Source organism: Callorhinus ursinus, unplaced genomic scaffold, assembly GCF_003265705.2.
Source record: "Callorhinus ursinus isolate GAN/ISIS: 27379988/994484 unplaced genomic scaffold, GSC_fseal_2.0 scaffold20, whole genome shotgun sequence".
Classification (NCBI taxonomy): domain Eukaryota; kingdom Metazoa; phylum Chordata; class Mammalia; order Carnivora; family Otariidae; genus Callorhinus; species Callorhinus ursinus.
Window position 1 is genome coordinate 2,224,817 of NW_027397082.1, and position 19,303 is coordinate 2,244,119.

At 38.7% G+C, this 19,303-nt stretch overlaps 1 protein-coding gene across 4 annotated transcripts in view; it reads right to left on the reverse strand.

Moving 5' to 3' along the window:
* Positions 1-19,081, reverse strand: part of SEC23IP (SEC23 interacting protein) — a 40,206-nt gene extending 21,125 nt beyond the window's left edge. For all 4 annotated transcript variants that reach the window (XM_025880725.2, XM_025880724.2, XM_025880722.2 and 1 more), the window contains exons 1-10: positions 18,843-19,081; positions 15,054-15,586; positions 12,606-12,828; positions 11,164-11,357; positions 6,489-6,578; positions 4,629-4,749; positions 3,235-3,324; positions 2,256-2,397; positions 957-1,165; positions 489-607 (exon numbers count right to left, since the gene is read on the reverse strand). In XM_025880725.2, the coding sequence (XP_025736510.1) occupies positions 489-607; positions 957-1,165; positions 2,256-2,397; positions 3,235-3,324; positions 4,629-4,749; positions 6,489-6,578; positions 11,164-11,357; positions 12,606-12,828; positions 15,054-15,586; positions 18,843-19,005 (1,884 nt within the window). In that variant the 5' untranslated portion in view covers positions 19,006-19,081. The remainder of the gene's footprint in view (positions 1-488; positions 608-956; positions 1,166-2,255; positions 2,398-3,234; positions 3,325-4,628; positions 4,750-6,488; positions 6,579-11,163; positions 11,358-12,605; positions 12,829-15,053; positions 15,587-18,842) is intronic.
* Between the last annotated feature and the right edge of the window lie 222 nt (positions 19,082-19,303).

Consider the following 19,303-nt stretch of genomic DNA (forward strand, 5'->3'; position numbering starts at 1 on the left):
ACTCCCATAAAATGTCTCCTGGTCTACAGCAAATCTTAAAACAATTTTGTTCCATACAGAAATCGTAATTTTAGGTAGCTTATCATCCAAAGTCTGAATATTCTAAAAAAGTATATCAATTGAATAATAAATCACTCTTGCTCCCATTTCCTACAATAATTTACTTAACATTTTTTTAAATAATAAACTTTCTCTCACATTTAAATTCATAATCCATAAGGAAGACAAGTGAGAAACTCAAAGAAGTTAAATGATTCTATCACACATAAAAACCTCAGGGTACTTTGATTTATAAAAACATTTCAGGGGCACCTGGCAGACTCAGTCAGAAGGGCATAGGACTCTTGATCTCAGGGTTACAAGTTTGAGCACCACATTGGGTGTAGAGATAACTTAAATAAACTTAAAAAAAAAATTTCAGGAAACAGTTCAGGCTTTAGAAAACCGTTTGACTTCATCTCTAATCTAAATATGTAACCAGGCCATACCTGCTTTTCCTGAAAACGTGGCTGCTTCACAACTCCATTAGCAACAGCAAAAGCCCCAGGAGACTTTGACAAATTCAAATCCTTTTGATTAGATAAGATGTCAAACAATATTAAAGAACCTAAAAAAAAATTACATTTTGTTTTATAATGACTCATACTTTTATAACACCAAGTAAAGTCTCCTACTTTTTTCTCCAAAGTCCCTAGGCAGAAGTCATACAAAAGTTAAATGTCAATCAAAATCTGATCATCAATATTCTTGTTTTACCAAAACAGCAGAATAAATTAAAATATAAAGCATTCCTAGGTAATTGAAAAGCAAAGGCAGAACCTAAACGCATTCATGTCTACCCTTTATAAAACTTAAAATCCATAATTCTAGATCTTGTACTAACAATGTCACCCTCACTAAAAGCAGCGATTACTCAACAAAAATTATGTTTAAAATTGGATATTTGACAGTTTTACCTAAACTGTGACCAGCAACAGAGACTCCTCCTTTGAAGTCTGGATTCCGACTCATAAAAAGTGCATGCAGACGGTTTATCTCCATTCCCACTTTTTCCACAATTGTCTGACAGTAGGTTGGGCTATTGTAAAATAAAATATCTAGCAAGGTTTCATTGGTAAAATGACGAAACCGACCAATACTTGGTAAAGTGATTTTCTTAATATTCCTGTTTTAGAAAGAAAAAAAAGTATATTCAGACTAGCCACCTTACATCTACAGACTTAAAAAGTTTAGATAGTGACTTCTAAATATACAATGAGTATAAGAATCCCACAGACTAATTATGAGTTGCTTCTGTAGACAAAGTTCTTATAAATGAATCAAGATAAAGCAAAAAAGTTTATGTGTGCCTACAACTATACTGTGACTTTGGGGATTCTACGGAGAGTTATCACATAAAATAAGGCCTATGTAAAAATTTTAATTTTATTTTTAAAGATGAAAGGCTGCTTGTCCATTTTTCTTCCAATTAATTGGAAAGCAGGACACCTGACACAATTTTTGGACAACAGGGAATATAGCAAGGAATGAGAAAGGAGTTTCATGCACTGAAAATCTTTCTTGATTTGAGAATGGACATAGTCAAGTTCACAAACATCCACAGAGAAAGATTACCCTCTCATTATAACAGGACCTACCATGGAATAATAATACGGAACAACACAGAATGCTATTTGTAGAATTAGTTTTATTAAACCACGTGCCCTGAAATATCATGATCTTCACTAAAATCCAGATATGTTATTAGCCCTGTGTCCTAGAATAAGTATTATCTAAATCTGTGTTTCTCAATTGGGAGCATTCAAAATTGAATAGAGCACTTTTAGTTGTCACAGTGCCTACAGATGTTGCTGGCCTTTAACAAGAGCTGGCCATCTTTTTGGCTGTTGGGGGTTTGGGGTGTTGTCCAGTGGGTAGAGGCCAGGATGCTCCTAAACATCCTACAACGTACAGGACAGCCCCCTGTCTAAACTACTATAGATTAGAATAGTATTCTAAGACTGGCTTACATTTCTCAGATTCCCTTAAATATTTATAATAGGACTGCAGACATATGCATGCACACGTGCGCAAACACACATGCACACACGCAGAAAAGTAGCATATAAACGTTAACAGTCAGTGTTTAAATCATACGTCAGAGCAACTATATCATTTAAATAAAGTTTTATTTAATAAATAAGCTATTTCATATTATGGCTTAAATTTTGAATCTAAGTTTGACTAATCTGAACAAGTTATCAAAGTCCACACACCTGTCAACACCTGTGGCATCCCCACCCAAGGAACTATGCCAATGAACCGGAAGGAATTCCACTCTGCTTACTTTCCGATCGTCTAAAGATTTCTTGAAATGTGTCTGCAGCAATTTCAGGGAAACCACCCTAAAATCATCCACTTAAAAAAAAAATCAGGGAAGACAAATTAAATTGATTAAATTTCCTGGCTTGATGGGTAGTTACTAATTCCCTCAAATATGCTAGTACTTTTCATATAACAAACTTTTTAAGAAAAAAAAAAGAATGACAAAATCAGTCCAAAAAGGAAAAAACCCAACCTTTAGGAAGCTCTTTTTTTCAATGTTTTAGAGGAATGTATAAATGACTGAAAAACATTTAACTACCATTCCTGGAAGGCAGCTATGGGTACAGACTCTGGAATCAAACTGTCTGCCACAGGATCCCTGCTCGAGAACCCACAGACCATGATACAGGAGAGGTTAACTTATGCCTGTGGACTTCGGTACCTCACCTAGTAGTGGGGAGAAGAGCGACAGCACCTATATCCCCAAGGTTTATCGCCAAGAGGTGAGTAATATGCCAAGCAAAATGCCTGGCACAAATCAGGTATTCAATAAATATGAACTACTATTATACAGATATAAAAATAAATTAAAAATAAAACTTCAAAAATTTAAGTAAACCAGGCACATTCATTGTTCCATTAAACAACTTCTTTCAACTAATTGACTTTAAATCAGTTCAATGCACCGGTATACCTAGTTGCTGTAAGTGCCTACGCAGAGGTTGTCTGTCAGAAAAGCTAAATTATTTCCAAGATCCCTTCTAATCCTTCAGTCTAGGATTTTATGAGTTACATACATCATAAGAGCAAATCAAGTATAAATTACTACAGCCAGTAGTAAACAGCTGGAAACTATCTTAAAAATGAACACTTAGAAGTTCTTCTATTACTTCTCAATTCATTCCATGAAATAAGATGACTAATACTTACCACATTCAATAATGCTTCTAAAGCGCAAGTCACACACAGGTCCAATACCATGTACCATGAACACCAAATGATCAACCCGAGGCATTTCCCCTACAAAAGAAATACATACATACCCACATGCATACATACAAGCTGGGAAATTGTTTGGGTTTTCATATTTAAATAGCAATATTCTAAATATCCCTTTTGTCATCACAAACTAGGTAAAGAAATTTAAGACCCTTCCAAGCTAATTAGCTTCATTATTCTCTATGAAATGAGAAGAACAAAGCTCAAGGTCCATCTTGCCAAGTTAACAGTGAACTAGACCATGAGATGGAGGAAGCACACCACCTCCGGGATCCCAGAGGCTATGAGCATATGATAACCAGCAGTTTTGTACCTGCTGAGGCTCCATAACCTTTGTGACTTCTTCAGAATTCCCCAGGAGACTAAGCCCCACATGGAGAAGCAATATGCCAGCATAAAACTTTAAAATACTTCCCCCAATAGGGCATCGGTTCTCCACATTGGGTGTAGAGATTACTTAAATAAATAAATAAATAAATAAATAAATAAATAAATAAATAAAATGTTTTCCCCAAATCCTTTCCCTATATAATATATATTCTACATACTGAAACATCTTCAAGTTATACATAGGAAAACCAAGTTAAATCTATTATTTTACTCTGGCATACAGAAACAACAAGTTAAATCTGCTACCTTATCTGGTTATTTTGTTCACATTCATAATATGAGAACATGAATTTATATTTGTAGTTTCATAAGACAATGAAACAAAAATAAAGTATGTAATTGTCAAAATAAAATCTGTATTTTCAACAGTATAACAAGAGAACCAAAGCACATACACTGGAGCAAGGGTTGGCCAAATAGGTCAAATCCTGCTCACAGGCTGGTTTTTATAAAGCTTTACTGGAACACAGCTATGCTCATTTGTTTACATACCACCTACAGGTGCTTTCATGCTACAATGGCAGAGCTGAATAGATGCAGCAAAGTCCACATGGCCTGGAATATTTACTATTTGGCCCTTAACAGAAAAAGTTTGCCAACTTCCACACTAGAGTAATACAAACTAGATGAGACATGACCACAAAAGCCCAAAAATATTGCCAAGCCTAGTTTCAACCAGTAAAGTGCTTCTTCACAACAATATGTCTTTTAGAATCTATGTCACATGGTTTGTATATCTTCTACAGAATTCTAAATTTTAAAATAAGCAGATATAAAAGTAATTGAATAAAAAGAAAGATATGTGCCAACCTGGCTGATTTCTGCATGTTACGGCAGGTAGTCCTAATAATGGCTTCTTTTTTCATCATTCTAAAAAATGATGCTAAAATAGAGGAGTCTAAAAATGACCTTGGCCCTAAACAAACTATACACACCGTCAGGAATCTCATCAAGGTTATCATCAATTCCACGCTTTACAACCCTGGGCCTTGTCTGTCCATCTTGTGTGGTTCCCCATTCATCTGGCACTGACGAAGGCTGGAACTGAACAATAACCTTCAAGACACAACAGAAGGATTATGATAGACCTCATGACCAAGTTCATTTCCACTACAGGCTAAATAATTTATTTCAATACATAAAAAACTACTTCACAATATCAATAGTTTACAAATCAAGTACTAGTATTGTTCTCCCAAAACAATTTTATAACAGTCCTGCTAGTGTTCACATTAACCATTAAAATTAGGCAAATCAATACCAATATTTCCAATGTTTATACTGGAAAATACTACAACTAAATCAGAAGTAGAACACCTTGATTTTAAAAATGTAACATAAAAATCCAGATTTTCATATAAGAAATTAAGAAAAATTACCTAGAACGGAGGAATCTTCATCTTAGAAAAATATTTTAGGCATAATTCTTTAAATAGCAAGATTCCCAATTAATTTACAAATTCAATTTCAATTCCAAGAGCTAATTTACCCACCATTTTTTAGGAAAACATATATTCTGTTAAATCAACTAAATTTAGTCCTATGTTACACGGAAATTTTTCTTTAAAAAAAAGGAAGCATGCAAGATGGTATGCAAAATTTCTGTGTTTGCATCAAAAACAAATGAAAAAAGTTAAGAGTAGTTACCATTAGGAGAAATGGAAAATGCAGAGGTAAGAGGCTTTTATTTTTGATTTGACACCTTTTTATACTGTTTAAATTTTGTTGGCATATAAATGTTTTTATTTTATTTCAATATCAATAAGGGCTACAGAAGTGATGAGATTAAAATTATTTTTGTTTTCTCGTACACTTTTCTTAAAATAAATAAATACCCTATGTTCTGAAAAATTACCATATGCCAAGCACTATGCTGGCTGTTTTTGTATAAATTACTTCTTTTTATCTAAAATATGACCCTGGGAGGTACCTATTATAGGTGAGGAACCTGGAAGTCAGAGGGATTAAGTATGGTAAATGAAAGAACACCCCTAATTAGTATCTTAAAAAAAAACAAGTTCCGGGGCGCCTGGGTGGCTCAGTTGGTTAAGCCACTGCCTTCAGCTCAGGTCATGATCCTCGAGTCCCTGGATCGAGTCCCTGGATCGAGTCCCGCATCGAGCTCCCTGCTCGGCAGGGAGTCTGCTTCTCCCTCTGACCCTCCCCCATCTCATGTGCTTTCTCTCTCTCTCAAAAAAATAAATAAAAATCTTTAAAATAAAAAAAAAAACAAGTTCATGGAGACAATACAAATAAGAAAAGGAAAGACATATTTTTAAAAGTTGAAACAAACCACCATCAAGGGCAGGGTGGACAAACTGTGGCCTGCGAGCCAAATCTGAGCTACCCCCTTTATAAATAAAGTTTTACCACAACAGACACCCCTCCTGGTTCATATATTATCTGCAGCTGCTTTCAGGCTACACAGGCAGAGCTGAGAGCTGCAACAGAGATCACACAGCCTACGAAGAATTAAATATTTACTCTGCAGCCCCTGACAGAAAAAGCCTGCCAACCTCTGATCGAGTGCAAACATTTATCAAACAACTTCAATGGTGCATACTAGGCTTCGGCTAACATGCTGCCCTAAGCAGAAACTTCATGAGAAAAATTTAAATTTTATTTTTGTTTCTATGATCAATGTGAACAAACTACAGTAAGCTTTTAAAAACAATGCACCTCTTATAAATATATCCCTACAGAAGTTAATTAAAATGAACATTTATCAACCACACTCAGCAAAATAATTAATTAAAATGAACCTAACATTTTAGTATCTTAAACAATAACATTACCTTTGGATTGTGCATAACGATTGTCTCTCCACTCGGGAACTCTAACCTACGGTGCCACTGATTCGTGGTTACTGCTTTTTTATATTCAGCCTAAAATAATGGAAACATATAATCCAGTAAGATAAATTTATACCACATTGAGAAAAAGTGTGGAACAAAAGTATAACTATGATGATAAAAATAATGTAACAGAGGCTCTCATGTACTAATTAATTACCACACTTGTCAGTCACTTTATATACATTACCTCATTTAATTAATTACTCTCAATCACTCCTAAATAAGATTATCCCCATTATATAGAGGAGAAAACAAAGGTTTACACAGGCTATTAGTTTCCTAGGGCTGTGGTAACAACTACCACGAACTGAATGGCTTTGCAAACAGAAATGTATTGTCTCACAGTACCGGAGGCTAAAAGTCTGAAGTCAAACGTCAGCAGGCCATGTCCCTCGGAAACCTACAGGGAACTCCTTCCTTGCCTCTTCCTACCTTCTGGTGGTCTACCAGCAATCTTTAGTGTCCTTTGGCTCACAGATGCAACGCTATTTTTACATGGTATGATATCAAGTCATATTGGATTAAGGGCCCACCCGTCTCCAGAATGATCTCATCTTAATTGTATCTACAAGCATCCTATTTCCAGGTAAGATCACATTCGGAGGCACATATTTTTTGGAGGCTGGAAAGAAGGACACAATTCAACCCTTAGCAGACATTTTAAGTTCACAGCTGCATGAGATTACACGCTGTCAAGTTGCAACGGAAGAACTGCAGTTCACTCCCATCCTCAACTTTCTGACTCCAAACACATGACTGCTGAGGGGCGCTTGGGTGGCTCAGTCAGTTAAGCATCTGCCTTCGGCTCGGGTCATGGTCCCAGGCTCCTGGGATCGAGCCCTGCATCGGGCTCCTGCTCAGCGGGAAGCCTGCTTCTCCCTCTCACTCCCCTTGCTTGTGTTCCCTCTCTCAATGTCTCTCTGTCAAATAAATAAAATCTTTAAGAAAAATAAAAATAAAATAAAATAAAAAATAAAAATTAATAACAATGATTATTTGACAATCATGTCAAAATAGACGAGTTTCTTTTTGTCTCCCAGTGATTGATTAATGATTCCTCTCCATCAGTCTCTATCCCTTTGACTCTTTCCCACTTGGTCTTTTTATAACTTTTACGATATTTATTTATAATTTTTAAAAGCGAGATTACAGGGCGCCTGGGTGGCTCAGTCGTTAAGCATCTGCCTTCAGCTCAGGTCATGATCCCAGGGTCCTGGGATCGAGCCCCGCATCGGGCTCCCTGCTCAGCGGGAAGCCTGCTTCTCCCTCTCCCACTCCCCCTGCTTGTGATCCCTCTCTCGCTATTTCTCTGTCAAATAAATAAATAAAATCTTTAAAAAAATAAAAAATAAATAAAAGCAAGATTACAAATAAAAATGTTTAAAGAAAGAAAAGTTTCACCATCTTAAGAATTATTTGCACTTTTTCATATTCCCTTTCAATCCACAGCTTTAGAATAAATGTCTGGTACAGCAAGTTTCCACATGCCATTCTTCTAAAAGATCTTGGTTATTCTTGACACTTTGACCCTCCATATAAAATTCAGGAGCAGTTTGCACATTGTACCTTAAAAACCCGATGTAATTTTGATTAGGATTACATAAAATTTATAAAATAATTTGGGAAGAACAGACATCTTAACTGCATCTGTGAACATATTTAGCTCCATTTCTTGAGATCATCTTTTATTTCCTTTAATTGTTTTATAGTTTTCCTCCACAAGTTCATATAGGTATTTGTCAGACTTTTTCCTACTTAGCCTATAGTTTTGTTAGTGTTATAAATAGCATTTTTTTTTAATTATGGGTGCTAGTTATTTATTTATTTATTTATTTATTTATTTTTTATGTAGGCTCCATGCCCAACGTGGGGCTCAAACTCATGACCCTGAGATCAAGAGTCACATACTCTACCAACTGGGCCAGCCAGGCACCCCCCACTCTAGTTAGTTATTTCTATTATACAGGAATGCCATTAATTGGTAGATGTTGATTTTATATCCACAGACTTGCAGTGCTAATGGTTATTTCTGAAAGTTCTCCTGACTTCCTATGTACATAATCATGTCATCATCAAATAGAAGGTGTTTTCTGTTTCCAACTCTTCTGTTTTGTTTCAGTGCTCTGATAGTACAGGATCACCTACACAACATTGAGAAATATGTCTTGCTTCTCTTCTTCTCGTTGGCTTTCTCATTTCCTAACCTCCTCTGCATCTTCCCTGATCTGGTCTAAGCATCATGAAAGATGCTGAAGCGGAGCTAAGATCTCCCTAGATTAAGAGCAGTCGTGTGCTGTTGAGATGGTCAGTACGTGGACAGCTATCCCACCCACAAAGCCAGTGTCATCCATTTATAATCAAATAAGATTATAAAGTGAGATAAAGTGAATACTTTTAGATACTGCTTAGACTTTATACTTAGACTATGTGCCCTCGTTTCAAAATAACAGGACTAAACTTGAGATATTATACCTTCAGTAGGGTCCTACCAAAGATGCCAAAAATTATGGTATACATTTGCTTAATAATTTCAGTCTAAAATTAAGCTATAGATATCAGCACATTTTTTACACATTTTATTCCTCATTCAAATAACTAAAACTATATTTTGGGAGACTGGTGCCTCCTGTACATATTTCCAAGAACAAAATTAATTTTATGCCTTCTTTTCAGTCTATGCTCTTCCTAAGTGAGTTCTGACTCTGTTCTAAATCAAGTGTTTTTCAAACTGTGGGTGATGACTAGTAATAAATTATAAAATCAATGTTTCAAATGAAATAAAAAATATCAGAGTGGCACCTGGTAAGTGTTAAGTACTGTTCCACGGGCCTTTGCTTTCAGTGGTGTGTGAGAGCAGGCCCACATCAGCTCACAAGCACAAATCAAAACTCTTCCCAACTGTGTCTAGTAACATCCTGTTGATAGCTTAAAATTGTCCATGAAGAGAGTACTTATATCATGGAAATCAGCAAACGCTATAAATCAGGGGCTTTTATTCCCCAGAGTCAGTTACCACACACCACTATTTCTAATAATTAAATATATGTTTGTGTGTGTATGTATAAAATGTGTATACTAAATTTCAATGTCAAATGTATTTCTTAATAGGTTGAAATGAAAAAAATTTGAAGCCTGTGCTCTCAACAAGCTTCTTTTCCAAATTACCTTCCCCACTGTCCTACTTTAGGCCAACACTTACCTTTCAGTGTCGATTTGGTTATAAAATTATATTTCATAGTCACTACTATAGAGATTAGTATTTCCAGGACAAGTACACTTGGTAATACCTAAGAAATGCATTTATAGGGGCGCCTGGGTGGCTCAGTAGGTAAAGCATCTGCCTTCAGCTCAGGTCATGATCTTGGGGTCCTGGGAACAAGCCCCACATCAGGCTCCCTGATCAGCAGGGAGTCTGCTTCTCCCTCTGCCCCTCCCCCTGCTCATGCTCTCTCTCTCTCTCAAATAAATACTTTTTAAAAAATGCATTTATATTTTTTTAAAAAAAGCAAAATATGCTACAAAAAGTCTGTACTATTACAATAATTAGAAAAATACGTATATAGATAGAAAATATTTTTTAAATGTAGAGGTTCAATTTGAAAGGATGACATGATTGTGATTTAATTTTTTATCTCTATTAAATATTACGTTCTTCAAGCACAAAAAGAATTTAGTAATTAATGGTTAGCTGTTAAACTTGACGTCAGCTCCTAAACAAAACATAAGGTCTAGTCCTTACTTGAAGCTATTCAAAATATGAACTAGGGAAAGTTAACATTTTAAAGGCCCCTTTCACCGATAACATAGTATTGTTTTAATGTTTTCTGTTAGCAATAGTTATCCAAGTTTTAATAACTACAACATTAAACAACAGTAACTACAGTGTTCTGTATCTCATTTCCATGTATGCAAATTGAATTCATTTAACTTATTTCAAACATTTAATTCAACCATGAAGTAGACCAATCATAAGAAATTAACACAATATATAAAACTTTACCGGCAGTTTTAGAATGGCTAATAAGTCTTGAGACATTTGTTCCTATTCTGTTTTCTATTTATTTTTCAAAAATCAGAGGTTAATCTCAAGCCTTTCGCTGAACAATAATTTGAAAAGCATCCATAGGCTTGGCATGTGCTGTTAACAACAGATCCCAGCAGACTAAGATGATCTGAAGGTTTACTAAAGTACCTTTTGTGATTTGTGATATGTCCCTGAAAAACAGTCTACCTTCAGACATGGAGGCCACAATTAGCATCTCTTGAACAATGGCACCACTTAGAAAGCAATCCTCCTTGTGAACAGGATCAAAACAGGCTCTTATAAAGCTGGCTCTCAGGGCGCCTCGGTGGCTCAGTTGGTTAAGCGACTATTTCATGACTTCAGTTTAGGTCATGATCTCAGAGTTCTGGGATCAAGCCCCAAGTTGGGCCCTGCACTCAACTTGAGATTCTTTCCCACACACATGCGCACACGCGCTCTTTCTCTAATATAAATAAATAATTCTTTAGAAAAATAAAGTCGGCTCCATTGTGAGTGGTGTTACACAGGGCTCCGATATATACAGGGCCTATGTTTTTTAAAGAAACGAGTAAAGGAATAAAGCCCACATACCTCTAGTTTTTCACTGAACTCCTCGGTATAGGGAATAAATCTGCTGTCTGTGTCGCCTTTGTAAAACCAAGTACAGCGCCTCACTTCAGCGGGCTCCTCCTCCCAGTACACAGCCTTCCTCACTCGGTCATAGAGATATACGTCATAGCGCCCTCCATCCGTGCCTAGAACCACGCTCTCAGGATCTGGCTGGACTGGAGCACAAAGTCCACATTTTAACCCGACCGTAACAAGGCATGTTTAAAAGTAATAAATAATGAATATGGTGACTGGCTGATCCTAAAAGACAAAGAACTAAGTTAATTTTTGTTTAAAAATAGAATTTTAAGATTAATTTGTGCTGCTCAAAATTAGGACTCTTCTTGAGTGAAGAAAAAACAGCCAGAACAAAGTTTTAAAACATGATCATTTAAGGGGCTCCTGGGTGGCTCGGTCAGGTAAGCGTCTGCCTTCAGCTCAGGTCATGATCCCAGGGTCCTGGGATCGAGTACCGCATCGGGCTCCTTGCTCAGCAAGGAGTCTGCTTATCCCTCTCTCTCTGCCCTTTCCCCCTGCTCATGTGTGCACACGCTCTCTCTCTCTCTCAAATAAATAAAATCTTAAAAAAAAATGACCATCTAAAAAAATCATAATTCAAATAACTGAGGTTTTCTTCTTTTAATCAAAGCAGCAATGTTCCATAAAGTATATTTCTAGGGGGTATTAACGAGTGATTTTTAAGTGCCATGATGAAATATCATCAGGGTAGGGACGCCTGGGTGGCACAGTGGGTTAAGCATCTGCCTTCAGCTCAAGTCAGGATCCCAGGGTCCTGGGATGAGTCCCGCATCAGGCTCCCTGCTCAGCGGGGAGCCTACTTCACCCTCTGCCTCCCACCCCCCCTGGTTATATGCGCAAGTGCGCGCTCTCTCTCTCTCTGACAAATAAATAAAATCTTAAAAAAAAAGAAAAGAAAAAGAAATATCATCAGGATAAACACAAACACATATTTCTATATTCCAATTCTCAGAGCCTTAAGACATTACAGTGCACTGTCTATCTCAAAAGGTGAATGGGATTAAATCACTTCCAAAACTCACCTGACCACAGAACACTTTTCAGAGCATCTTCGGGAACAAGAGTTCCAAAGAAGATATTTTATAAGTGCCCATTAGCTACAAATGAATAAGGGAAATAGAAAAATTGACACCCACATTATATGAACTACTCTATTTCTCTAACTTAAAACACCGTTACACAAAGAAGAAAATTATTAAAACATTTAAAAACCTTGCTCAAATAACTCAGGACTTACGTTAATATCACTGTCTTAAGGTGCAGAGTCTGGTGGAGTCTACAAGGCCTAAGGAATTTGACATTCACAAAAAGTAAGCCATGGAAAAATACTCTTTATTTCTTCTCTTCCTAAAATCAGATACAAACGATGCATGATTAGTACTTACCTGAATTATAGATTTCTTCAAGATTCAAAGAGTCAAACATACTGAAAGGCATCCATAGTTGTTTGTATTCTACCTCCTTGCAGTAAAACCAGTGGGGCTGAACAGGTTCGTATTGGTTTTGAAGTAGAAAAGGAGGTGGCACTTGCACAGAGGGACCTGCAGGTCTAGCAAGGGCCTGCTGTTGCGTTGGAGGGGTCAACCCTGATGGCACTGAAGGAGGAATCTGGAGGACACAAAAAAGTTAGAGGACTATGATGTTTGTCCAAAAAAACAATTCCACATATGCCTCAGACACAAAGTGACATTAGTAATGATTATCCTACATGTATTTCTAGACAACTGTTTAGTTTAATAACTAGGCCTTAAAGCAACTAAAATTTTTTAAAAATCTAACAAAATTTAACATCAGTCTTAAAAGTAAACTAGGCTTTCTCAAACTGATGGCAAACTAAACTAGCACCTTCACAGAAATCAATCTAGCAGTATGTCTTCTATGATTTAGTTAACTTTTAAAACCTGCACATCCCTTGACCTGGCCATTCCATTTCTAAGAACTCATCCTAAAGATGTAATTAAGAAACAAGTAAAAATTTACCTACAAAGATGTGTACAAAAGGTCATTTATAATAGAAAATCACTGGACACAATCTAAATGTCTGAGACCTTATTAAATAAATTATGTAACTTAAATGCTAGAATTCTCTAGAGCCATTAAAAATGTTTTAGAAAAAATCTTAACATCTAAAAAAGGTTCACAGAAATGTCTAGAAAAAAGGTAACAGACATATAACAAAATGAAAAGAGCGGTTACTGAGGGACAATTTTTAATCATTTGACTTTTCTGCATTTTTTAAATTTTCTGTACTAGAAATACTTTTAAAATCAAAATACAATTATTTTAAAATTTTTTAATTGAAAATCATTTTGGAATGTATCAATGTTAAAGTTACCAAGGTGTTAAGTGTACTGTGGTTATGTGAAAGAACTTTCTTACTCTTAGGAAACATGCACAAGGGGTGCCTGGGTGGCTCAGTCAGTTGAGCGTCTGCCTTCGGCTCAAGTCATCTTAGGGTCCTCAGATCAAGCCGCACATTGGGCGCCCTGCTCAGCGGGGAGTCTGCTTCTCCCTCTGCCTCTCCCCCCGACCTGGCTTGTGCTCTGTCTCTTGCTCTCTCTCTCTCAAATATATAAATAAAAATCTTAAAAATAAATAAAATAAAGGAAATATGCAGGAAAATATTTAGGAGTAAAGAGTCATCATGTATTCAACTGACCAAGTGTTTCCCAAAATAATTGCACACATACATGGTGAGGAGAGAGAGGATGCCCAAATGCGTGTGAGTGCACACATGCACAAGTGACAGAACGGGGTAAGATGTTAATGACGGATAAATATGGGTTAAGGGTACTGGAGTGCTGTTTGTGCTATTTTTATTTTTGCAACTTTGTTTTTTTTAAGCAGGCTCCATGCCCAGTACAGCGCCCAATGAAGGGCTCGAACTCCCGACACAGAGATCAAGACCTTAGCTGAGATCAAGAGTCAGACGCTTAACTGCCTGAGCCACCCAGGCACCCCTGCAACTTTAAGTCTGAAATTACCACTTTTAATATTCTTAGATACCTTTTCAAAAATTTAATCAGCAAACTATTATGTTAACTATACTGCACACTGTGATTCCGGTTACGTTCCAATATGCTGAAATCTAACATTATCAAGAGTTTGTATGTTGATAGAATTTAAATTAAACAATAAAACAGAGCCCATTCTCTATCCCCAAGAGAGAAGTGAGGTTATACCCTGACTATAATACCACCATCCCTGCCAAAATGGGTGGGGTTCTTAATTCTTCCTTTTAATCATTTCCCTTTTTTTGATTCAGTTGATTTCCCTGTAGAAGTCAGTTGAACAATTAGCTGGGAAAAGAGCATAAGGGAATTTCATAAACTTTACCCAATGCAAATGTTGTCCCATCACCCTCCTGAGACTCGAGTTTGACTGTCTAGACCCAAACTTCATAATGTAAATAAAAGAAATTACTGGAGTAATCAATTTTAGTCCCTGTAATTGAATGTTTTGATTGAGTAGGATAATTAAAAAATGAGAAGCTGGCAGTCTGTTAATAATTGCTTCAACTCTCACCTATCTCTAGATGACATTTATTATTGATATCTTACACTAAAATCTGGAAATACTGACATGTAGTTAACTCATTAAAATCAAGTACTACTTCCATAGACTGGTAATATAAACTAATACAGAACCATTTGATGAGCTACTTTTGAAAGAATGTTTACTTCAAAGCATGTAGCTTACAAAGAAGGGCCTCTGAAAATAATTTGTCATCACACTGATTATTAAAAGTGCAGTGTTTTTAAAAACATAGGCTAAGATGACAGAGAGATAAAAAATCAGAGTGAATAGCTAGGATATAAAAACATGTCTCATACCGGTGGCAAAGACCCTCCAGGCATCTGGTACATCTGCACAGGGGGCCCAGAGGGGGGAGGATGGGCGGGATGGCCTGGTGTTTGGCACTGTTGCAGCTGTGGTGGTGCGATATAAGGATTGGCCCTGCTGCTCACAGGGGTATGACGATACGGATTGTGTCCTTGATGTGGTGTTCCCTGTGGTGGGCTCCCAAAATTGGAAGGAGGGAGACTACTCGGCTGAGAAGGCAGGTAAGTATTCATTCCCATCTGTGAAGAAGGTGGAGCACCATACTGAGCCTTCGAAATGGGTGGTGAACATGCATTCAACACATCTTGGGATCCAGTTGTAAAAGGGAGGTCAGCCGGGGACTTGGAGAATGCTGAGTGTCCAGCTGACGCTGCCACAGTTGTTAACGGTGACTGTCCAATATTCCCAAAAGGATCACTACTGCTTGATACCTGAGAGAAGTAACTAAATGTCTGTGGGGTAGACGTGTGAGCAGAAGTCTGACCAAGAAAGCTGTCCTCCTCACCGACATCTGTAGAATCCTCTGAAAGGGAACAGGAGAGCAAACAGCTTAAAGGATAGTCTATTGCTCTGCAGATAGGATCCTATATGGCAGATCTAGCAATTGCACCTCCTGTTTTCTTGTTCTATTTCTGCATTACAGAAAAAAAGGTGAAAACCTTTTTCTTTTTGCTTTGAAATGAAAAACCAGAAAATATGAATAAGAAACAACAAGAGGGAAAAATGAGAATTCATTCATAAGCCCACCTCCCAGAGACAATCGCTGTTAACATTTTGGCACACGACCTTTTATGTTTTTTGAATAAATATAAATAGTTAAGTGTTTATTTTGTAAATATATATAGATTACACCTATTTGTACAAGAATGCTTTCAAAAATAGAAACAAAATTTGTATCTACTATTTTTACCTTTCATTTTGAACTTTTTCCTGGTAAAAAATAATTCCAATGTTATTCCACTACCAAATTACACATAATTCTATTTCTACAGTAATAACAAACTTAAGTACAGATATGACTCTGTTGACAAGAAGGGTGTGTGTCAGGGCTCTTACCTACAAGGCGTTCATTGTACAAATGAACATGTGGTATTTGTATTCCCAAGGCAAAGTAGGTCAACCATTAATTGCCATCCCTAAAATCACACAGTATCACATCCAGATAACTAGTCATAAGAGAATGCCAAATCATGAGAAAAGTCATTTTCTAACCAGAGGAAGTTCTCCTCACTTCCCTTTGCCAAAAATGATCTTCACTGCAGGTATTATCAACCTCAAATTATCCTCTCTTCTGCGACCAAGCTGTAAAATAAAAGCATGCTCCCTGGGATGCCTGGGGGGCTCAGTCGGTTAAGCACTGGCCTTCAGCTCAGGTCAGATCCCAGGGTCCTGGGATGGAGTCCCGCATCAGGTTCCCTGCTCAGCGGGGAGTGTGCTTTTCCCTCTCTCTCTGCCTGCCGCTCCCCCCTGCTTATGCACACTCTCTCTCTGACAAATAAATAAAATCTTAAAAAAAAAAGAAAGAAAAAGAAAAAAGCATGTTCCCTCTACACGGCCTCAAAAGTCCAGCCTACTTTTCCTTACTAAGCTTTTTACAGCCCTTAGTCTGGAGAAACTTTCCTCTTCCTAATCTTTTCCTTCTCCAGTCTCATTCCCTCTTACCTCCTGCTGCGGGAGGCATGGCACCCAACAGAGGACCCACACCCAGCACAAAGCACGCTGTGATCCTTGCCCCTAAGTGGACTTTCAAGCTCCAGGATCCTTACTGACCTCTGCTGAAGGAGGCCACAGGGCTCACAGAGATTCTGGCTTGAGCTTCTAGGTTGTTCCCATTATATCTCTGACACATCGATTTAACTAAAATACTCCACTATTCAAAATACTCCCCTCAGTTGTTTCTTCGTAACTAAAAATAAAATATCACCTCCTGCACAAAGCCCTTTGTCTGCTGGTTCTAATCTCCTTCTCAGATATATTTCCAGTTCTCACTCTCTCTTTTCAGCTGCCTGGGCCTAACTTGTCTGTATTTCTCAGTTCATCTCTCAACAACTAAAAACATGGAATGGAGAAAGCCTCCGTGGTATCCTTCGTCTTTTAAGACAACTTGGGATCAACGTGATCCAAGAAACTTTTTTCTGATTAGCAACAACTGTAAATAAAATGCTGATCCCAACGTGCTGCCAGCTCAGCTCAGGGGCACTTTCTAATTACACGTGGACACATTTGGTAAAGACACCTACAACTTTAATGAGCATTTGTATACTTGTGACACTCCCAACTCTGTCTCAAACCGAGACTGTTCTCATGTGTTCCAGAACCTATTACCCAAATGCTTCCTCAACACTTCTGGCAGACTCAGCCACATACACCTCAAACTTAGTTAAGCCTGAAAATGCATTTATCATCTTAATGTTGTCCCTTCATGTGCTCCTTTTACTACACTACACTATCTCAACAGATGTTTGCCAACATCCATCCGACACTCAAATCAAAACATTGTCTCTTAGACTCCTCCTTCCTCCCCCGCCCCCTTAATTTCTCAATCCCTTCATTTAATCATTCAGATACTCATTCAAGAAATATGTACACAGTATCCATTATATGCCAGTTAGGGAGCTAGGTCTTTGGGCCAAAACCGAATGAAGAGAAGTGTGTTGACAGAGCTGACAGTATGGCCTCCAGTGAGTCACTAAGTCACAACAATTTATAGACTAAAAAAATTTCTCACCTCTCATCCCTGTTCTTCATACCCAATGTGGCTGGGGAGGGCTAGAGGGCCATCCACTCGTACCTGATTCCCAGTGGCCTCCAGACCGACCCCTCTTGCTACAGTCAGCTTTCCTCTGGTGCAATTTCAGAAAACTCCAGTCTTTCTGAAACACACCTCTAATTTCACTGCCTTGTTAACTTAAAATCTACTGACTACGTGAGCCACTCTTCTAGCACATACTCTAGCAATAGCCACAAACTTCAAGAAGCCTACAGTCCAAACAGAGAGGCAGATATGTTGATTTCACAAACATTTATATTACACCAGGTGCCAGACACTACACTCAGTGCCTTACAAAAATCAATTCACTTCTTACAGCCTTATGAGGTTGTACAAATATGGAACCTGAAGCACAGAAAGGTAAGGTAACATGCCTGAGGTCACACAGCAAGTTAATGGCAGAGTCAGGGCTGGAACACAGTCTGTGCTCCTAAATACCATGCTCTGGGTTATACCACACAATCATTAAAAAGCAATACCCCTAGACAAGAACAAAGAAGTGAAAGAGCTAGGGTGAGCACAGGAGTGGGGGACAAGAAGAACAAGAAAAAGCTTCTTAGACAAAGTGAAGCACTGTCTTAAAAGATGAGTACTCCATTCTGTACCTCTACTTTCCAAATATTACATGTCTATCCCAGGAAAGGGAAGCTATCTATCCTCGGAGATATCCCACCGTATCCTAGTTGAGAAGCACTAATTTCTTTGCATTCCCTAGCACACCAATAGGTGTTCAACCAAAACCTGGGTAATGTCAGTGCCAGTGTGGAGCGTCCAGCCCTCGGAACAGAGGGTTCCTTGGACGAAGAGCAAGCCTCCTGATCTGGCCCCCGCTTCCGATATCTCAAAGCCCCCGGGCCATTCAAACCTGGCCACCGATGGCCCCGGCAAGCTACCCAGAGAGTCGCATCGAGACAGAAGGAAAACCTCCCATCCGACCCTCGTCGCCCCCACGTCCCCCGCCCGCCTCCCCACACACACTCGTCCCACCGGCTCCCCCTCTCCCTACTACCTCCGGGCAGGAGCAAGGAGGCCGAGGCAGCGGCGGCTTGGGTGACTGGGATGAAGGGCACGTTGAAGCTGAATTCCGTGGCCGAGGAGGAAAAGAGTAAATTAGTGCCCGATGAGGAGGTGTTGGCGGCACCGCCGGCCCCGTTAGGTTTCCTCTCGGCCATGGCTGCGGCCCACCGTCCGTTACACGTCTCCCGGCAGCCCGGCCAGCACCACCGGCCGGAAACCGGTCACACTCGGGGCCAACACACTTCCGCACTTGCGCACAAAGCCCGGAACTCCGGAAGGCTGCTCTGCAGCCTTCCCCTTCCCCTGGAAAGCGCCGCCAGAAACCAACATGGCGGCGCTGGCTTCAAGCCCGAGTCCTAGCACGTGACATTCCCAGGTGCTGCCTGGGCCGAGGCTGGGGCTGGAGCGTGGGAGCGGCAGTGCCGCTGGCTCTGAATCCAGGCGCGAGCTGAC